Source organism: Thunnus maccoyii, chromosome 22 (genome assembly GCF_910596095.1).
Source record: "Thunnus maccoyii chromosome 22, fThuMac1.1, whole genome shotgun sequence".
Taxonomy (NCBI): Eukaryota; Metazoa; Chordata; class Actinopteri; order Scombriformes; family Scombridae; genus Thunnus; species Thunnus maccoyii.
In genome coordinates, this window is record NC_056554.1 from 25,364,016 (window position 1) to 25,383,920 (window position 19,905).

The window sequence follows — 19,905 nt, forward strand, 5'->3', positions numbered from 1 at the left end:
TTTTCTTCTCTGTCGGAGTTATATTTTCGGTGGAGTTTGTAAGATGGAGACTTCGGGTGTTAATGCCGACAAACACGGAGAGATGCTTCCGGACAGGAGGCAGGGTGTCGGGGGGAAACTCAGCTGCTCCTCGGTCAACCAGGAAGACTGGATGTTTCTCCAAAACTCTGCAGAGCTGATTTTTCCTCATTAATGGACTATGAGCGGGTGAGTAACTCTATATATGAAATCAATCCAATGTTATACCCTGATAGTGATCATTTTCTGGTGTGAATTCCGTTATTTCCGTGTAACCGGACAGTATAACCGCACACCTGAGACGCAGGTGTTTGTGGTTCTGAAGTGATGAACTACAGGCAAACAAAGTGAGGCTTTAAAAGTTTAAAGCTAAAATAAAATACATAAACTGATTGATATTTGTGTGAATCTGGAGTTGTGAAATAACTTCAGGTTACTTAGTTTAGCTGTTGCCTAGCAACAAAAGCCAATACCGATACAGAGCACATAGCTATAAATCCAGATGTGAGTAACAGTTTCACTTTACAACATCACTGCACTTTGTTCTGGATTACATAAAATAAATTACGCAGAATATTATTCAAACTTTCACTCAGCACTTTATTAGGAACACTTGAGTAATCTAATGCAAAATAAATTAAACTTTTATGAAGCTTAGAGACTGTTATTTATCGGCAGGGGGCTGGACTGAGACTTGGTTTCTTTCCTTTTTTTAACTTGATCCTCCGGAGCTACAAATATTTGTCCTTGAGCCTCCCTGTGCTACTGGGGGGAAATTTCTTATACAAAATGCAAATCCTCCTCACAAATAATGGCATCATCACACAAGCTTTACCCTTGATGATCGCATTAACGAAAGTTACTAAAATGAAATCCTGGAGTTGAAGAAAGCCTTAGTTTTCTGATTAACTAAAACTTGTCATTGAAAGTTAATCTTGGAGAGATTGATATGGTTATAATTATAATTTTACTGTTATCTGAATTACTCAGCCCTCTGTAAAATTATAGCTGGACCACCAATCACAAAGCTGAAAGCAGCATTTTCTTCCCAGCAACTGTGGAGGTGCAAAATTCTGATAGGCTGACAAAAGGAGCTTCTTTCATTTAACCCCTCACATTCCAACATTAACTGAATTTATGAGTGCTGTCAGCATACAGCGGTAAAACACGTATTTAAAATAAATACAAAATAAAACCATTTAAAGTTGTATGTCAAAATATAAAACTTAAGTCCCTCCCCAGTGCTTAAAATCTTGTTTTGCAACCTCCCCCCACCTCATAAATAATCAACAGTCCCTCATATGTTTTCAGTTTTTGTTGACATTGTCAGAAAGGTGATAATTTTACTTTACATTTATTATTGAGGTGGTAGTGGGTGGTGGTGTACTGGAGTGTATTATACTGAAAAGTGTTCCTAATATTTTCCCCCTCATGTACGTTAATGAAGTGGACAAAATATTTTATATATGTAGTCAGAATTCAAAGAGGACATAATCTGCATATTCCAGCTCTACTGGAATATCTTTTATTTACAGTTCAAAACTCCTTACTTATCTTATTTAGTGATCTGATGTCAGTGTGATGGAAGCAGAGGTAACAGCTGCAAATGAAGCAGTCAGAGCAGGCTGAAATCCTGGACTTTGACTTCCAGGGAGCATTTCTGCAAGTTTGGAACTTATCTATGTTTCAACATGTGTATTACATAGCATATTAACATTTCTACAAAATGTATCATATCAACATTTCTAATGTGACGTAGTTCACATGAGATCTATATGAGCTGACTTTCCTATTATTAGGAGGAGGGGTTGGTGGATGGATAGGAAGTTTCTTGGCTGAAAGTTGGAAATCAGCAGAGCGTAAGACCACCTCGAAACCAACACCTGTTTCTTCTTCCTGTTTTAATCGACAAAAGCAGGTGTTTTTAGTGAGACGTTGGGACATTTGCAGCCGTTTTTATTTTTTTATTTTATTTTAACCCAAACCATGATCTTTCCCTAACCCTAACCAAGTGGTCTTTGTGCCTAAACCTAACCAGACCTTAACCACAACGTTGTCATACCATGAAACATCATTACCCAGATAGCAACTGACTCTGGACCGGATCCGCCTCCAAACCGGCAGATCCGTGTTACAGTCTCACCGGTTTTACGTCCCCGTGCCAGATACGGACCGCATACAGGCTGACGAGTGGGTGTGTCAGTTAGACTCGCAATCAGTCAGCAGAGTCAAAGTAGTTACGGGCCAGAACCGTGGAAACGAGCGCGCGATTTTTTTTCTTTTTCCTTTTGTTCAGTCGTATCAGACCGGACCAAGGAGAAGCAGGAGACCGTTGGCGGCTTTTCTTCCAGCCCTGGAAAATTATTTATAATTTTAGGGCGAATAATGTTGTGACAAAACAGTATTTAAAGTGGTTTTATGCTTCTTAACATAATTTCAGAAGGTTTTGACTTCCCATTTAAGCTTGCTAATAATATTACATCGGCAACGGCTAGCTTTTTAGCCGGGCTAGCTTACTTAACTAGCTAAGTTAGTTAGAATTAATAATGAATAAACAACTCTGTGTTTGTTATTAGTGATGTTACAACCAATGTTGCCCACAACTTGCTTTTCATCCGCATCTTACTCATCTGTTGACGTTACGTTAGCTGCTCATAGGAATGTAGCCAGTAGCATATAGGCTAACGGCTAACCTTAAGGCTAACTGCTAACATTAGTTTGAAACAGCACCATTTGACAGCACAACCGGTCTCTATTTCAGGTTCAGGTTCCCCCAGAGTGCCGCGGATCAGTAGGGTACGTTTTTTTTTTTTTTTTTCCCTGCTTTGATTTCCTCATCATTACAGTAATTTTCAAATCCAGGCTATAAGTTAGTTAAAGTTTTGCAGTCTTACTGGATAAGTAACGTAAAGAAGTTAAAAATTTCATCTTAAGTTAACTGTAATTCATTGTCTGATCGCTGTGTAATAAGTTGTGTAATGCGCTGCAATATGTATTACCATTGAAAAGCATATTGTATTTGGTTGTTCATTTAGTTGTTGTGACTAGATTTCAAAATAAACGTTAAGAAATGAAGGGATGCTGTCCACAGAAATGCTAGAGGGCTTTTAATTTGAGATGGATACAGGAAGTCTTGAGTTTATATGTAACACCATAATGCAGTAACAAAACTTTAAAACAGGCAAACAGGAGTGGATCAGAAGAAAAGGAGGATTCGTACTAAAATACAAAGAGAGGGAATTAGAAATAAAGGCCTATCACTAATATAAGGCTGGGTAGCCTCTGCAGTTGAGGTGCTATTTGAGGAAATTCTGTAATTAATTGTTGACATCCTTAGCTGTTGCATAATCTGTTTATCACTTAATTAACCCATTGGACACTTTTTTCACCCCTTTAAAGCAGCTATCAAAACAGTGGGTTATTAGAATGGCTAAGTGGAAAATGGAGAATTTCGGTCGCTGACAGCTTATCTGTCTTACAATGTGATGGAAATTCTCTCTCAACAGGGGCTGTAAGGAAGAACCAAGCTGCTAGCAGTGCTCCGGACAGTGAGATCGACTCATACGCTATCAGATGGTTTAACTTGGCATCTGACTGGGGAGGTGGCCGCAAAGACCGTGCCAAGACTAAACAAGCATTAACCACGGCAAATTTCAGATAAAGCATTGTGTTAGTCTTTTGCAGCAGCACTTATGTTTTGTGTTTTAAACTTCACAATTGGTTGTTTATAGGCATCACAACATTCCACTTAGCAGCAGTGGCTGACTTCATAAAGGTACTGTATATTTTACATATATTTTGCATTCATGATTACTGTGGCAGCCGCACTAAACACCGATACTGAGTGTCAGTGGTTTTCTTTTTAGCACCGTTAACATACAAACATTTTAAGTAATGACAGTACACATAGCCTTTTGTTTTTCCTACAGCACACACTTTATTTTTTGACAGTTTGCTAATTTGTATGCACACATTTTGGTTAACACTCTGTCATTTCTTGCTTGCTTTAAATTATGTTTTAACTTTTTGTTTTTCATGGATCCAGCAAAAGAAGTGGCATGAGGAAGTGGAAGGGACAGCAGGCAGTGGGAGAGGTCATATGGGTGGGGATATGTTTGGGATTCAGTTAAATTTTTGTTGTTTTTTTTTTGTTTGTTTTTTTGGGGGGTAGGGGTCACAGTTAGTTTGGTTGTGAATAATGTTGGTATTGTTGTTGCTATTAAGGTTAAGGTTGTTAGTTAATTGTTTATTCCTGCCAACTTGGTTGAGTTCATTATGCTGTTTTACTTTTCTCTAGTGATCTTTGTATTTTGAATTTGAATTTTAAGATTAAATTAAATTGTAAATAAATAACAATGTTTTATGCTACACACCTGGTGTTCTTGAGCCTTACTGCTTGGTCCCTGACAATTACATTAGTTCTTCCCAGTGTGCTTTGACGTGTCAAAGGTCAGTTTTTATACTTCTGTTACACTCTAAATTACAGGTTTAAAAGGACTTCGTCTCTTCTTCATATGCCATATGCTATTGTCATATGACATAATTACACTATTTTATATTTACTCAGTTTACACTCAACATGCACAGGTAAACCCAAGTGATGTCATGTCACGCTTCATTCACTTTTTTCTGGAGTTAATCCACCATGAGTAGAGTACACTTCATTACAGATTTTGACTGATGAGTGTACAGTGAGCGATCAACAAAGCAGCGTCTCCTGTCGTAACTTATGATTTCTGTTTTTTTTTTTTGTTGTTGTTTTTTTTAACAACCAGTTATGATGATGCAACTATAGTTCTAGAAATTTATATCCAGAGATACTTTTTTTAGTTTGAATTTAGTTATGGAAAAGATAAAGGTTAGCCCAGAACTAATTCAGATACAGCAAATATTTGAACAAAATGGCTAGAAAGTGATCCGATCTGGAGCTGGCCGAGTGCCGAATGGTCAACACTGAAACAGACATTCAACGTATCCGTGGTTTGTAGAACGTACAACGTCAACAGTCATGTGACATTAGGAGCCAATCCCTGCTGTCTGTCTGGGTGTCGATAGAGCGACCAACTGTGTCCCACCAGGAAGGAACCGAAACTCTGCGGTTATGGATTCTTCAATAGCAACGTCATTTGTGTCTTTTCTCATCTTTTCTCTGACTTCTGCATTTGAAGGTGAGCTGTGTGTGTGTGTGTGTGTGTGTGTGTGTGTGTGTGTGTGTGTGTGTGTGTGTGTGTGTGTGTGTGTGTGTGTGTGTGTGTGTGTGGAAAATGAAGAAATTAAACCCTGCCAGTGGTACTCGGAGTCGGTTCCGTTTTCCGGTTTTTGCATTAAACATGTCGCTCGTGTGAATTTTAAAAGTCACATTTCTTTACAAACAAAAATCATCAAGTGACCTGATATTTAATGTTTGATGGACTGAACTGTTCAAAACTGTATTTATGTAGTATTTAGGGTTTGTACTGCAACCCAATGACCTTAATTCCACTTCAGATGAGCAATAAAAGAAAATCTCACTTGTGAAACAGGCAAAACTGAAAGTGTTCCAGCAGGAGAAGCCCTTCACTCAGGGACATATACTGGCTGCTGAGCAGCTTAAACCCCACAACACAACTGCCAGCCTCGTTTTTTACAAGTTCAAAGTTAATAGTGAGTTTGTTTGACACAGCTGAGCTGTTTTCTCCAAAATACTGAGTGTATTCTGCTCAGAATTTCTTATAAACAGAGAAAACAACTTTTAACTCTCCTGTTATGTTCAGCTGTAATAACAGTAATGATATTCCTGAGTAAAAATTACCTGATGCATATTTAACCACCTTAAAATAGTTAAAAACATAATTTTCTCCACAAATATTAGCTTAATTTTATATTTTTTCATTAATTTTTTTTTTGTACTTTGGCAAAAACTACACATTCAACACAATTGTTTTTTTGATTCTTATTTTATTTAGATTTTTTCATTATTTTTGATGAATTATCTGTCGTGTTTATTAATAAAAAACATCTCTTTTTGAAATTGTTGTAATTCAATTCACACTAAATGAGTCATAAGCATTATTATTAAAATGATTAAAACTACATTTTACAATTTATTAACATTTTTAACATTTATTTTTAACAATGTTTACAACAGGAATCCTCAGAAAGAAAGAAAATTGGGTGTGTGTGTGTGAATGAGGATAATGCATCCAGTTGTGTATGAAAGCAAATATAATTGCCATATAATTATAATAATAATAATTTTGACACTTAATCACTACTGAATACTTGATGTTGAAATTTAAATATCTCAGAATTTGTTGCACTGAAATATTTGACTTTGAAAACCATTTTTCTGAGTTTTCATTTTGTGAAATTCTGAACAGTCACTTTCAAGTTGTGCAATTCCAAAAATTTGATTTTCAGTATTTATTTATTTTAGGGTTCTCAAATTCAGATAGAGAATTCACGTACCATCCATCCTTCTGTTCAGATCTGAATTTAATCTAAATGTCACTGAACGTATTTGAGCAACTAGTTTTAATTCATTTGAATTTGAAAACTCTAAAATAAATAAATACTGGAAATAAAGTTTTTGAAACTGAACAACTTGAAAGTGAATATTCAGAATTTCACAAATTGAAATTCATTAAGACGGTTTTTAAAGTCAAACATTTCAGTGCAATAAATTCAGTGATATTTAACAACATTAAAGTATTCAGTAGTGATAAAACTTCAAAATGTGATATTGAGTTGCTGATCTAATGTGACAGATCCTGTGAAATGATGTTTGGGAATCATTTAAAAGCCTGTGGTGCTGTCTATGGCTGAGACAGATTCAAAGCAGAAGACACTGACATTGAAGTTACAGACTTTTAGTTGTTAAAGCCCAAAATCATGCTTCTAACTTTAATATATGAGCATAATTAACTTCAGTGTCACAGATAGTGTAGGAAAATTGAGGCTGAGCTTTCTCTCACAGTTGTCGACTTTGAGTCTGTAATGTCTGTAAATGATTGATGAGCTGTGTGGAATGAGAGACAGGAAGCTCCTTTATTGACATTATCTTATGTGAGTGTTGTTTGAGTAATAAAGTGTCTTGGTGTTCACCTCGAACCTGCTAGGGCTGTAGTCTGCTGGTCGACTGGTCGATTAGTTGGTCGATAGTAGGTATATATTTTACCTGTTTCAGATTTGTTGTGCCTTATTTCCTATTTTGATTAGAAGGGCTTTTATTTTGAAGGCGGCATTCTAGTACTCGCCCAGTTCCTGCTGCATGCAACAGTAAAGATGAAAGAACTAAGATGGAAAAATGCAATGTTTTATCACCCCCCGAAGAGGCACAACGTTAGTGTTTGGTGTAATATTAATGCGTGGTTAGTTCATAAAGTAATTTACGTAACGTTTTATTACTATTTGTTTAACTAACTGAGTTAGCTTTAGCTTTATGCGAGCTAATGTGAAGCTATGGTAAGGTGGCTAATATATTGTTTGTTTTGTGATTTGTACCCAGCTCTTACGTTGGTTTTGGGATTGTCATTAAACCTAAAATCATCAGTTCAAGTGTCAGACCATCTTTCGGTGAGGTATGCTACACTCGTTGTTTTAACAACTTTGAACTCGCCCAACCTAATAGAGACTGCTGGGTCTAACTGAACTCAACGTTTACTGAATCAGTGTTTCTCCTACAATTATAGCAGTGAGGACCCTGCCAGGCCAAACAAATATTTTTTAATGCCAAAAATAACGCCAAATATCCATTAATTTAGAAATCGATAGCATTTGGGAGCCTCTATGCAGCGCTGTTCTGATACGTGAGTCAACCTCTGCTCCGTTGCCTGGAAACTCTTGGTAGCGTAGCTCCGTTAAGGAGTATGTTTGCGTTGCGAGCGGGAAAGTGATCAGCAGGAAAGTGACGGTGGATGCGAGCGGAGCAGAGGAAAACGTTAGCAGTAAGTTGTCAGTCTGGCAGTAAATGTACAGCACAGACTACAGTGTGTCAGTTAATAAATGCTGCCGTTACACCCGACTAATCAATTAGTTGAAGATTATGTACGATTTCAGTCGACCAAGATTTTCTTTGGTTGACTACAGCCCTAGAACCTGCATCTTATTGGTCCACTTTCTGTCTGCCTCTGAAGCCTCTGTCTTTTTTTCACCGGAAGGTGAATGTGCACATATACACACAGCTTCTTCTTTTGTTTCTTTTGTGGTAGGTAGGTACTAGTACAATCAATGCTGTCTGTGTGTGTGGTTGGGAGGGATTCTGCAATCACATTGTGTCTCATATTTGGCCTAATTTGGTATTTTTACCCTTTGTAGCCTCCATTCTCACTGCTGGGTCAAATTGACCCGAACAGTATGTGTGTAATATAAACATGCAGGCGGAGGGTTGCAAACAGGTTAAATTGGTCATTTTCTATTTACATGTCCATTTTACTAATTAAGCCCATTAGAAAATGTTTAATGCTTTTAAACTTTAAACGTGTCAGTTTGACCCAAAACATAACAGGAGGGTTTAAATCCAACTGAAATCACATTTAGTTTGTACATTGTGCAGTCAGAAATAACATCAGCATAGGGCTGTGCAATGAATCAAAGAGTAATTTTAGTCATATTGATTGAAATAATGTCACTCTAAAAGATTTGGCTAATAACATAAATGTTATTCAGATCTATTTATATTAGGCCGACTTATTTGACATTTACAGGATATGTTATACTCTGTCATATCTTACTGTTAACTTCCTGTTTTAGCAAACAAATACCTGAAGTGTTCTTAATTCCTGAATATGGTAAATTAATATGACTAAGTCATAATTCAGGTTTTCAGTTTATTTGTCAGGACAAATTACTAATAAGAGTCTCCACTGTGAGGACAGACATTAATGAGGTAATGGTGACAGTTAATTGTGATATTGATTTTAGGTGATATCACCAGGCATTATGTCAACATGTTTCTAAAATATATTTATTAAAAGTTTCTTTTATTATTAATTATAAGAACAAAGGTTTTTGGGGAAATGTCAGAAATGCTCCTTCTTGTCTCAGTGTGTCGGTGTCTGTGTTTGATTGACAGCAGCTGGAGGGGCGTTTAGATTAGAGGATGCTGTAAAATGAGTAAAACTTCAAAACAAACCTACAAGTCCTGAGTGTGAAAGTGTTTGAGTTTAATCTGCTCACAATAAGATTATTTCTAAATGAGCTGTATTACTGATTTTTACTTCCTGCTTTTCTGTTTTTGTTTAACAGCAAAGTCTGGAGATGATGTCACTCTTCAGTGTCAGAGTCCCAGACATGAAGCCATCACATTGTTAGAGTGGAGCAGACCTGACCTGAAGAAAGATGGTTATGTCTTCTTCTACCGAAACAACCGCTCATATGAAAAATACCAGCATCCATCTTTTCGTGGTCGAGTGCAGCTGAGAGATCCAGAGATGAAGGACGGAAACGTTTCTGTGATTCTGAAGAACGTCACCATCAACGACACTGGAACATACGAGTGTCGTGTTTCTGTGATCGGCAAAGGACTTAAGCTCAGGAACACCACCTACCTGAAGGTTGAAGACTCAGGTGAGTTTGAAGTGCAGCTGCTTCGTCACAGATCAGCTGTTTGTGTTTATAAAGGTGTTGATGGTGAGATGAGTGATGTGATCAGAGTTCAGTAGATAATGTCTGACATGAGTTTGAAGAGTTCTTCAGTCATCACCTACCTGACAGCTGATACCTCACACCTGTTTCTGCTCTGCAGGTCACACAGCTGGAAACACCTGGACTGAAGAGGGCAAGGATGGAGGAGACAAGGATGAAGGAAAGAAGGATGGACATACTGGGATGGTAGTTGGTCTGTCAGTTACTGGTGTAGTTCTTCTTCTTCTTCTTGGTATATTTAGTTTTATATACAACAGAAAACATAAAGAAGCTATGATGATGTCACACCAGCGTCCTCCTGAAAGAGAAAATGTCCCTCTGCAGGAGTAAAATGTCTCAGATCTCTTCACTCCTGAATCTTTGTGTCCTGCTGCCGTCACACAGAGATGAAAACATCTTGTTTTAAAGGATCAGTGCACTCAAACAACAAAATATGTTTTAAAACTACCTGCATGGCCCAATGCTACAAGAGATACATGAGAAATATGAAATACGAAAATACAGAAAAAGCTTTAAAAATATATTATTATTACTATAAATATCAGGGAGCTTATTTAATGTCTTAATGGCCTTAAATGAAAAGAGCTTCTTTTAGGGATTCTACACTCTTCTCCAGTAGTGACCTTGATGCTCTGAGCAAAGTTGTACAAGCTTTTCAGTGGTGGAGATGCAGTGTTGTGAGTTATTTTAAACACCAAATATCTGAATACAAAACTAAATGATCAAAGTTCAACATGTTATAAAGTCTGGTTGCTGATGTCTCTGCAGCCGGTGTCTGTACCGACCAAAGATCATCTCTGAGGATAAAGCAGCCTCACTCTGTATGGTCAGGAGTGTCTTTTTGTAGTTCAACAGCTGATCGGCTCACGTTTGTTTCTATAGGGTCAAAATCTTGCAGGTGATTCATGTGAGATCAATACGACAACTGCAGATCTCTAGAGTGGCTAAAATTACTGATTAATGAAGCTTTAAATGTACATTTAAAGGTAGATGGCAAGATATGTGTATTACTTTAATCTATAATGCTAGATCTGGAGAATAGCATGGATTCAGTTTGAATTCTATTATTATTATTATTATATTTAATATATATGTTTTATATAATACTAATCTAAGATGAATGGGCAGGATTTCAAACACTAACTAACCACAAGCTCTAAATTATACAGCTTATGAAGATTGTTATTGTTGTTATTTATTTATTTTATGCTCACTGCAGCCAATCAGCTTTCTTCTCTGCTGCTTCTGTGCTTAGTTGACCCTGGGTGCTGTCTGTCAGGATCCAATAAATCCAACAGTAACTGAATCTGACATTATGACTCTCTAACTGACCTAATTTTAGTAATATTGATTGAAATAACTTCACTTTACAAGAAGTCATAACAGAAGTCATAAAAATGTTATTCATATCTATTGATATTAGGGCGAATTATTTGACATTCACAGATTATGTTATACTATGTCATATCTTACTTTGAATTTCCTGTTTTAGCAAACAAATACCTGAAGTGTTCTTAACGCCTGAATATGGTCAATAAATATGACGCAATTCTGGTTTTCAGTTTATTTCTCAGGACAAATGACACAAGCTCCACTATGAAGACAGAGAATCTTGTGCACAGGTGTATTTAATCATATATTGTTAATGAGGTAATGGTGACAATCAACTGTGCTATTGATCAGTGGTGGTCAGGGTCAGCAGTGATGATTGGTCGCCTATCATCATGTCAGTCAGAAACAATGTTTAAAATGTGTGCAGCAGAAATAACTGACTGACTGAACCTGAAAATCTTCAGCTCAGCAAATCAAACTGTTTGCTAAATATTATCCAATCCAATATTATTCTTTAATAGCAACAGGCCGAGTCCAAACTGTAATTTAGAAACATAAAAGCAGTGAAATAATTGAAATAAATGTCTTGAAGAAATTATATCTCAGCAGGACACATGATCATATCCAATGGCGATTTTAGAAATCTCATTGGCCACCCCAGATCTGATTGGTTGTTGGTCAAGTTCATTAACATAATAAAGTGGAACAAATGTTGGTCAATCAATGATGACAGCTGATACAGGCCCGATTCCTTCTACTATAGTAATGGTTGGACTGAGGCTGTGAATTTGAATGTATCTGTGGAGCTGGGATATGTGTATGTGCTGGAAGCATTAGCATTTTGTGCTAGTGATTAGCTTTAGCGATTAGCATATGTAATTTACGGTCTAACATGTGTTAATAGATAGCATTAAAGGCCATTTTGACACAACAAAGCCCATGAAATGTTTAGTTTATGTTCATCCACCACAGTAGTTTGTTCAGTTTTGTTTAATAGCATTTTACTGTGTTGTGTAAGTAATGTTATTTGTGTTCAGAGTGTGTAAGAGTGAGATTATTGCTGTGAGTCTGTAGAGATGCAGACTGGAAAGTGAGTTTTATTGTTTTCCAGCCAATGTTAGACTGTCTACAGTAGTTTATACTGTAAACACTGTTATAACGTGATGTTTTCAATGTGTATGATCTATTGTTTCTGTATTGTGTAGGAAATGTTCAGGTGCAGATGTAGGTATTTGTAGTGTTGTTTATGGGATGTTTGAAGTAAGTGAAGTCCATTGAGAACTCTAAAGCAGGACTGTAAGCTAAAGTTATTAAAGTTCACAGTTCAGAGATAATAGAGCTGATGCAAGCTGAGTTAACACTACAATGATATGAATAACATGCTGACAACCATTTTAAATGTGTTTTGCACAACACATTTATTCACAGTTAACCCCTGTGAATAAATGTGTTGCATCAGTTTGTACCCAGAGCTTCATTCTGAACTTGTAACATATAATATATTTACTGCACTACAAGGCAACTGCTCATATAAATGTGTAGACTATCCTGAACATAATCACTGATTGAATATAGACATGTTTAAATAACCACTGCTTCTCAGAGACTGTGATTGGTGCAAATGGAAAACCTAATGTACATGGAGTAGAAGACTGAATAGACTGGTAGCTGCATGTTAGAGCTGTTGTAGGTTGTAACATCATCTTTAGATGTTGTGGATGGTCAGTATGGAACCTGTAGTTTAATGCTGTGTCATGAAATGTAAAAACAACATCCTGGTCTGAGTACAAACATTACTATTGATGCTAACATGAGTTTTTAAACTCAGATATGATTTCTCTGTGCATAGATTGAAGCAATGTGATGATTTGAACATCTGTATTTACACATTTTGATCAGCTGTCATTCATTAAGGTTCACTATGTGATGGTCACCCCGGTCAAAATGTTCTATTCTGTTTTACAAGCTTCAGCATTAGAAAACATAACTGCATCAGAAGCAGTGATTGTGATTAATAATGCCGTCCATTTAATTTCAAAATAAAATAAAAGTAAAATAACACTTTTCACATTAAATTGATGATTATTTGTCTTGTATCAGATGTTTGAGTTTCTCACTCTGTCAGATTCTTGTATTTGTATCTCAGGTTTATTTCTTTTCTCCTGTATGTGTATTTGTTGACATTAATTTTTCATTATTAATTATCTATACTTTTTGACATGTTTCTTGTTTTGATAAAGACTTTGTTCATAATGTAGATGAGCTGGATTCATGTTATATATTCATTTATGTTTATAACCAGACTTCTTGTTTAGTTGTTTACCTGAAGCTGAGCTGTTGAACCTGTTGATACTCGTCAGCTGTGCAGGTTTAATAAAACACACAGTGCAGAGTTCATCTAGCGCCACCATCTGGTAATGTGTTCTTATCTGATCAATTACCTGCAAAACTTTGTGTTTAGTATTAAGTTTCATAATATGCAAAAGTCTCCATCATCAAAATGAAACAACTCTGCTGAAAGGACACTTTTTATCTTTCTGTGTGTGTGTGTGTGTGTGTGTGTTACAGTTCAGATAACTCAGCAGCCATGAGTGCAGCGCATGAGATAAGAAAGTTGTTCTTAAAACAGGGAGAGGTCATAAGGGGGAGGAGGCAGTCCTGGGGGAGTGATTTGTCACAACAAGTCACATGACTCTGACACCTGACACTTTTGTTGCTGCGTTCATGTTCTCCTCGGATGATGAAGTGTAGGGAAGTCGTTCTTTCACTTCGGTGTGTTTATGAGCTTTTAAGTCGTAATGTGGAAACAACATGGACGCTACTAAGAAGATGTGTTGAATTTTGACCCTGCACCAGTACATTCCCTAAAACCACTAAACCAAACCACTAATGCTGACTTGTTATCAGTGTTGATGCTAATACGTAACTTTACATGGACAGCAACTACCAGTTAACCTGAAACCATATTACAAGTTACATAATTGAAATGAAATATGTGAATTAGTAAAGTTTCAACCAAACAAAACAAATCAAATATGGTCCTTTGGGTTAAATATTGAAAAAGTCGACGGGTCGACAGTGTTGATTTTTTAATATTTAACCAACATCTTTCCTGAACCTCGAGGTGCTTTGAATGTCTAAACAACAATAACAACTAATACTTTAACTGATAAAGGAATTCCTCAGTTCAGATTAGATGTAAATGAAAGCAAAAGCAGAGCAGACATCTGTCAACTTGTAAAGAAATTCCAGGGATGTTTCAGATGTGACTGCAGCATGTTTCTCTTTCTGTTTGGATCATATCATTGTTTTTCTGTTCAGGAAAGAATAAAAATAAAATGAAGGGTTCCCTGGTGAAGTTGTGTTTCTAAATGTCTCTCTGTGCTTTAGTAACTTCTAACTTAATCTCTGTGGTTTGTCATCTAATTTCGCTCCTCTGCTCTGTCTGGACTTTCAGAAATCTCCCTTATTTTACTGTTTGAACTTTTTTTAAGTTACTGCTGATGGAAACCAAACATTTGCTGCTGCTTCACATTACAAAAAGCTTGATGTTGTTATCAGAAATGTAGTGTGTTTGTCTTCAAGTTAGCGGAGCTTCATGAGCAGATCTGCTCTTTTATAAAACAGGTTAAACAGATATGTGGTGCTCTTTGGTCAGTGGATCAGTTTTAATACTGCAGGGACGAATAGAACAAGCAGAAACAGCCACAGTGAGATGTTACATGAGGAGCTGCAGACTGTGCTTATTCAAAAGGTCAGCATTAGGGCTTGTAAGTAATCCTTGACTGCCTCCTTGTGGACAAATATAAATGCATCCAGTTTTCCAGCTACATGCTCTGCTGCAGTCAGTGCTGCAGACCTAAATGCAGAAGACGGCAGGCCGATGGGATCAAATACAGAATATTTATTGAAAAAAAATCCATAAACTGAGACACAGGAACATGGTTAACTGATCAGACAACTTGACAAAGATTGAACTGAAAACTGGACTTAAATACACAAGGAATGATTACAAACTGAACACAGGCGAGTGAAATAAGACACAAGTGAAACACATGAGGTAATGCAAAGGTGAGAAAACACAGGAAGTAAAAGTGACAAAACACAAGGAGAAAACATTTCAAAATAAAACAGGAGCTGAAAATCCAAACAAACAAAGTCCTGACAGGATGTGACAGCTGATAGTTCACCACATCAAAGTGGGCTGCTGCCTCGTTGGCAGAATATATTTTTTTTAATCTTTTTTCCAACAACTTCATACTGTCATTTAGAGGCCACATCAGTTTACAGATATTGATCTGAACTCAGTCTAATACAGAGGTGGAAGAAGTGTTCAGATCCTTTACTTCAGTAAAAGTACAAATACAGCAAAGTAAAAATACTCCATTACAAGTAAAAGTCCTGCATGAAAAATCCTCCTGAAGTAAAAGAACTCCCTCGGTCCAGATTAGATGTAAATGAAAGCAAAAGCAGAGCAGACATCTGTCATCTTGTAAAGAAATTGCAGGGATTTTTCAGGTGTGACTGCAGCATGTTTCTCTTTCTGTTTGGATCATGTTATTGTTTGTCTTTCCTCTCATGTCAAATACAAAGCTCAAGTTGTTTCCTGAACATGAACAGAAAGCAGCTCAATAGAAATGCAGCCTGACAAAGACTTTAACCCTTACAAACTGTTCATACTCTGATTCATTCGTCCATAATGAAGCTTGCAGAGAGCAGAGAGTTTATAGGTTTGACACAATTTTTTTATGGAGCAAAAACATTCACAATCACACTAAATCTCATCCTATGTTACCTAAAACATGAGAACACAACAGCCAAAATGATTACAATTAATATAATTCAATGTGTAGAATATTTTTTAAATAAATACAGGTTAAATTTAACTATGTGTTAAATATGCAAAGATGTGTAACAGTTGGAATATTTCCACTTTTGTATATTCTGTCGTAATTTAGGAAGAGTTATAAAGTTTTGACCTGAACTCCCTGCAACTCCTCATGAAAACTAGAAGGTGTATGCTGCACTCTGCTGGACAACACTGAAATGCAAATGTTGATTTTAATGTGACAATTTTAACAGTTATTAATGACTGTCTCAGTCTCAGTTCACTGTAAACTATAAACTACTGAGTGCATGTTATGTTCTGAGTGGTGAATGAGTGAATGAGGGAGTGACTTTGAACACAGACCAGCCCACAAGCCCACTGTGTTCATTGGAATCCAAGTCCAATCCAAACGCACCACTTCTGTCAATCAAATAGCAAGCAAGCAAGCAAAGTTTATTTATATACAAACACTAGTTACAAAGTGCTTCACAGTCAAAGAAATAAAATAAAATAAAATCAGAATAAATAAAAAACAAGACACCAGATAAATTTATGAAGAGAGCAGATAAAATGGACAATTAACATAAAATAGCACATACTAGCCAAATGCCTGTCTAAACAAATGGGTTTTAAGCTGCTTTTTAAAAGAGTCTACATTATCCAAAGACCTTAAGCTTGTTGGAAGACTATTCCAAAGCTTAGGGGTGGAAAGCATGATCCCCCCTGGTCTTAAAATGGGTATGAGATACACTTAGAAAGCCCTTGGTGGAGGACCTAAGAGCTTGACTAGCGGTGTAGGGGTGCAGAAGGTCACTAATGTACTGTGGAACCTGGCCATGTAGGGCTCTATAAGAGAGCACCAAAATTATAAATGAATTCTAAAATGTACTGGAAGCCAGTGCAGTGAGATTAAAATAGAAGTTATATGTGACCATCTGTTGGATCGTGTTAAAAGCCGAGCAGCAGCGTTTTGGACAGTTTGTAAGCGTTGTATGGAAGATTTATTAAGACAGGTAAAAAGAGAGTTACAGTAGTCCAAACGTGATGAGATAAAAGCATGTATTAACATCTCCATTTCATTTCTTGATACCAGAGACCAGAGTTTGGCAATGTTTCTCAGGTGAAAGAAACATGATCAAATTTGCGTCTTAACGTGCGCTTCAAAACTCATGGATTGGTCAGAAATTACACCAAGATTGCGCAGGCAAGACCGGGAAGATGAAGATAAAGCACTAAGGTTCTGCCTGATAGCTGACTGAAGATTATCAGGGCCAAAGATCAGGACTTCAGTTTTGTCTGCATTCAACTGCAGAAAATTGTGTGCCATCCAATTCGTAATTGAGTTTAAATAGTTGTTAAGTACAGAGAGTTTGTGAAGCTCATTAGGTTGAAATGAAAAGTAGAACTGGATGTCATCAGTGAATAGTGAATAAATACATCATATTCATCAATCTCCCACACTGCAGCAAATTTTTGATCAGTTTTGATGTATTTTACATTAAAAAAGAGCAGCTGTATCTCTCCTGCTATTTGGCCTGATGAATATTTGTCCATAAATGACGTCTGCTGAGTACACTGCAGCTGGATCGCTCTCTGGAGAAGAAGAAAATATTCTTATTATTACTGCAAGTACTGTGACTGATGCAGTACTGCTTCTAGAGCTACTAGAACTGCTGCTAGTACAACACTTTTAATACTAATATTCATAGTAATGATACTGCTACTGCAACTCATGTCTCATGTTTCATTTAACAACAAATGGAGGGAGAATGTATTCAGTGAAATTGGAGATAAAGCTAAAGGGAAAACTATAATGAAGTAAGTTTAATATATATATTCTTTATATTAAACATCAGAGTAAAGTTCAACACTCAAGTAAAGTGTTTAACAGCAAAACTTCATGAACTAAAGAGTATTAGACACTGAAGTTGCTATTAATAAATGTGTCTAACAAGTCTGTGAATATTGACACTACATGTGAACCTCAAATCTCAAATGCCAAGAGAAAAACGACAAGTTGTGGTTCTGAAAACAAGTTTGTACGTCTATATTTGTCCTCATTAACACATTTGTAACCCTGAACCAAAACCCCTTAAACAAAGTCTTCATCCTCAAACTGTCCTTCAAAGTGAAGCAGACGAAATTACCTAATTTTCCCTCCTCACTACAAAGTCAAAAACTCTAACAGGTTTTCATAAAAATAGAAATATAAGGGCACAAACACAACAGCACCTGTGCTCCGTGTGATCGGCTGTAGATGTGATGTTTGAATATCACTGTATGTGTAGTCATCCATGATGTCGTCTTCTCCAACTTCTACTTCAGCAGCTGGAATGAACCAAAATGAATAACACTATAATTTCTAAGAATCCATTTAATTTACAGACTGTTTACATTGTGCAATAGTTCAATCTGCTGCTATTATTCCAGCACTCAGCACTACAATGCAGGGTATAAACTGTTACAGTCATATGTAGGGTAAAGTGCATGTTTCGAAGGCAGACAGCACAAACCTCAAACAACAGACCAGCTCTTTCTTCAACCCCCCAGGAATGCTGACCAATAATATATAAGTAAGAGTCCCAAACTCCTCACTGACCAGACCTGATCTAAGGAACCCCCATCTCCTGCATGGTCACCAAACCAGACCACTGACCCAAACCATCTTTGATCCTACAAGCTACAAGAGCCAGCAAGATGGGAAGACCAATTCACACCCCAGCTCATAATACTTATGTACTTTTACTGCAATACTTTAACTACATTTTATATATATATATATATATATATATATATATATATATATATATATATATATATATATATATATATATATATATATATATATATATATATATATATATATATAAAACAACATATGAAATAATAATAATAATAATAATAATAATTTGATGCACCTTCAGAAACACAGGTTCTGTCAAGAGCTGACACAAACATTTGAACAATAAAAGCATGTTCCAGGTGATTCTCAAAACTCTCCTCTTCTGTTTACTGCTGCATATCAAAGTTATCTCCTCCAGCCACATAACACATCACACAGCATGATGCAGCAGCTTTACTGACCCCTGCAGGACAGTTTTGTTATTACAGCAGCAAAACACAGGAAGGAGAGCAAGTCAAATCCCCCCCAGGAGAGTTTATCCAACCTTCAACACAAATTTAATTGTTTCAATAAAGAATATCTTCATCACAGGCTGAGAATGTCTTAATACAAGTCTGTAAGATGCTATAATGACATGAGTGTGTTAAAATGTCCAGACTAACTTCCATGCAGTAGTTATTGACCTCTATTTCAACACTGTTCATTCCTCTGAACACTTTTGATCACTTTCCTGTGAACTGCAGAACAAACCACACAGCTGCTGCATTGACCCACGCAGAGGAAACACTAGTTTTCACTGCTCTGACTGAACAATTCAAAGAGTTTGATGTCACATCAATGAGAGGTACAATGAGACAAACATCTCTTCACTAGCTGCTCCGTGAGTACAACCTGTCTTTCCAAATTACAATAAGTACATGTTTATCATGTCTGCTGTGTTGGAGAAGAACAACAGAATAATAACAGCTGGAAAGGTTCAAATATAATAAAAACATCTGGATCAATAAGATTTTATTGAGTAAGACGTAACTAACATTACTGACGGATGAAATTCATTACATTCAGAAAATATTTGTCACTTTACACTAATGCAATCTTTAAGAGCAATTAAACACTTAACGTGTATTTTGATGTTTGATTTGATGTGTTTTTGCTGTTCTGTGTTTGTTCAGTGTTTCCTTCAAGTTTCCACTAAAATGAGCCTGGTACTTTCCCTCCTTGGGCCTTATTCTCATAATTGTAGCTGTTCTGACTGTGGATCATGATAACTCTTGTTGTAGAGATTTATAAGTGCTGTACATGTGTTCTTAAATTTAATACAACTGACAAACACATTCATATTTAGAAAATCACAATAAACTCATCTTCAGTCTGGACGATACTGTGAGTATTGTGTGTGGACTCTTTGAATTAAAGAGTTGTTCTGTGTGGTTTCAGTAAAACTTCAAACCAACCTGAGTTTCATTTCTCTTTAGTTGTG

General features: G+C 36.5%; 1 protein-coding gene across 5 annotated transcripts; it reads left to right on the forward strand.

Annotated features, from left to right (window-relative positions):
• The first annotated feature begins 156 nt into the window (after positions 1 to 156).
• Positions 157 to 13,033, forward strand: LOC121889765 (myelin protein P0-like). 5 transcript variants are annotated; one of them, XM_042401990.1, is made up of 4 exons: positions 175 to 207; positions 5,007 to 5,186; positions 9,244 to 9,564; positions 9,743 to 13,033. In XM_042401990.1, the coding sequence occupies exons 2-4, from the start codon at positions 5,120 to 5,122 to the stop codon at positions 9,970 to 9,972; spliced, it is 618 nt and encodes a 205-aa protein (XP_042257924.1). In that variant the 5' UTR covers positions 175 to 207; positions 5,007 to 5,119; the 3' UTR covers positions 9,973 to 13,033. The 5 variants fall into 5 exon arrangements, 3 of the variants coding, with proteins under 3 accessions (XP_042257924.1, XP_042257926.1, XP_042257925.1); XR_006093613.1 differs by lacking the exons at positions 5,007 to 5,186; positions 9,244 to 9,564; positions 9,743 to 13,033 and adding exons at positions 2,780 to 2,814; positions 3,525 to 4,388 and having other exon boundaries at positions 157 to 207; XR_006093612.1 differs by lacking the exons at positions 175 to 207; positions 5,007 to 5,186; positions 9,244 to 9,564; positions 9,743 to 13,033 and adding exons at positions 2,008 to 2,814; positions 3,525 to 3,793; positions 4,064 to 4,388.
• The last annotated feature ends 6,872 nt before the right edge of the window (positions 13,034 to 19,905 follow it).

Bases quoted from the DNA above. Each gene is read 5' to 3' on its own strand.
- LOC121889765 (XM_042401990.1), top strand. From the start codon at position 5,120: ATGGATTCTTCAATAGCAACGTCATTTGTGTCTTTTCTCATCTTTTCT. The intron at 5,187-9,243 runs GTGAGCTGTGTG...TTTGTTTAACAG, and splicing joins TCTGACTTCTGCATTTGAAG to CAAAGTCTGGAGATGATGTC. The intron at 9,565-9,742 runs GTGAGTTTGAAG...TCTGCTCTGCAG, and splicing joins CCTGAAGGTTGAAGACTCAG to GTCACACAGCTGGAAACACC.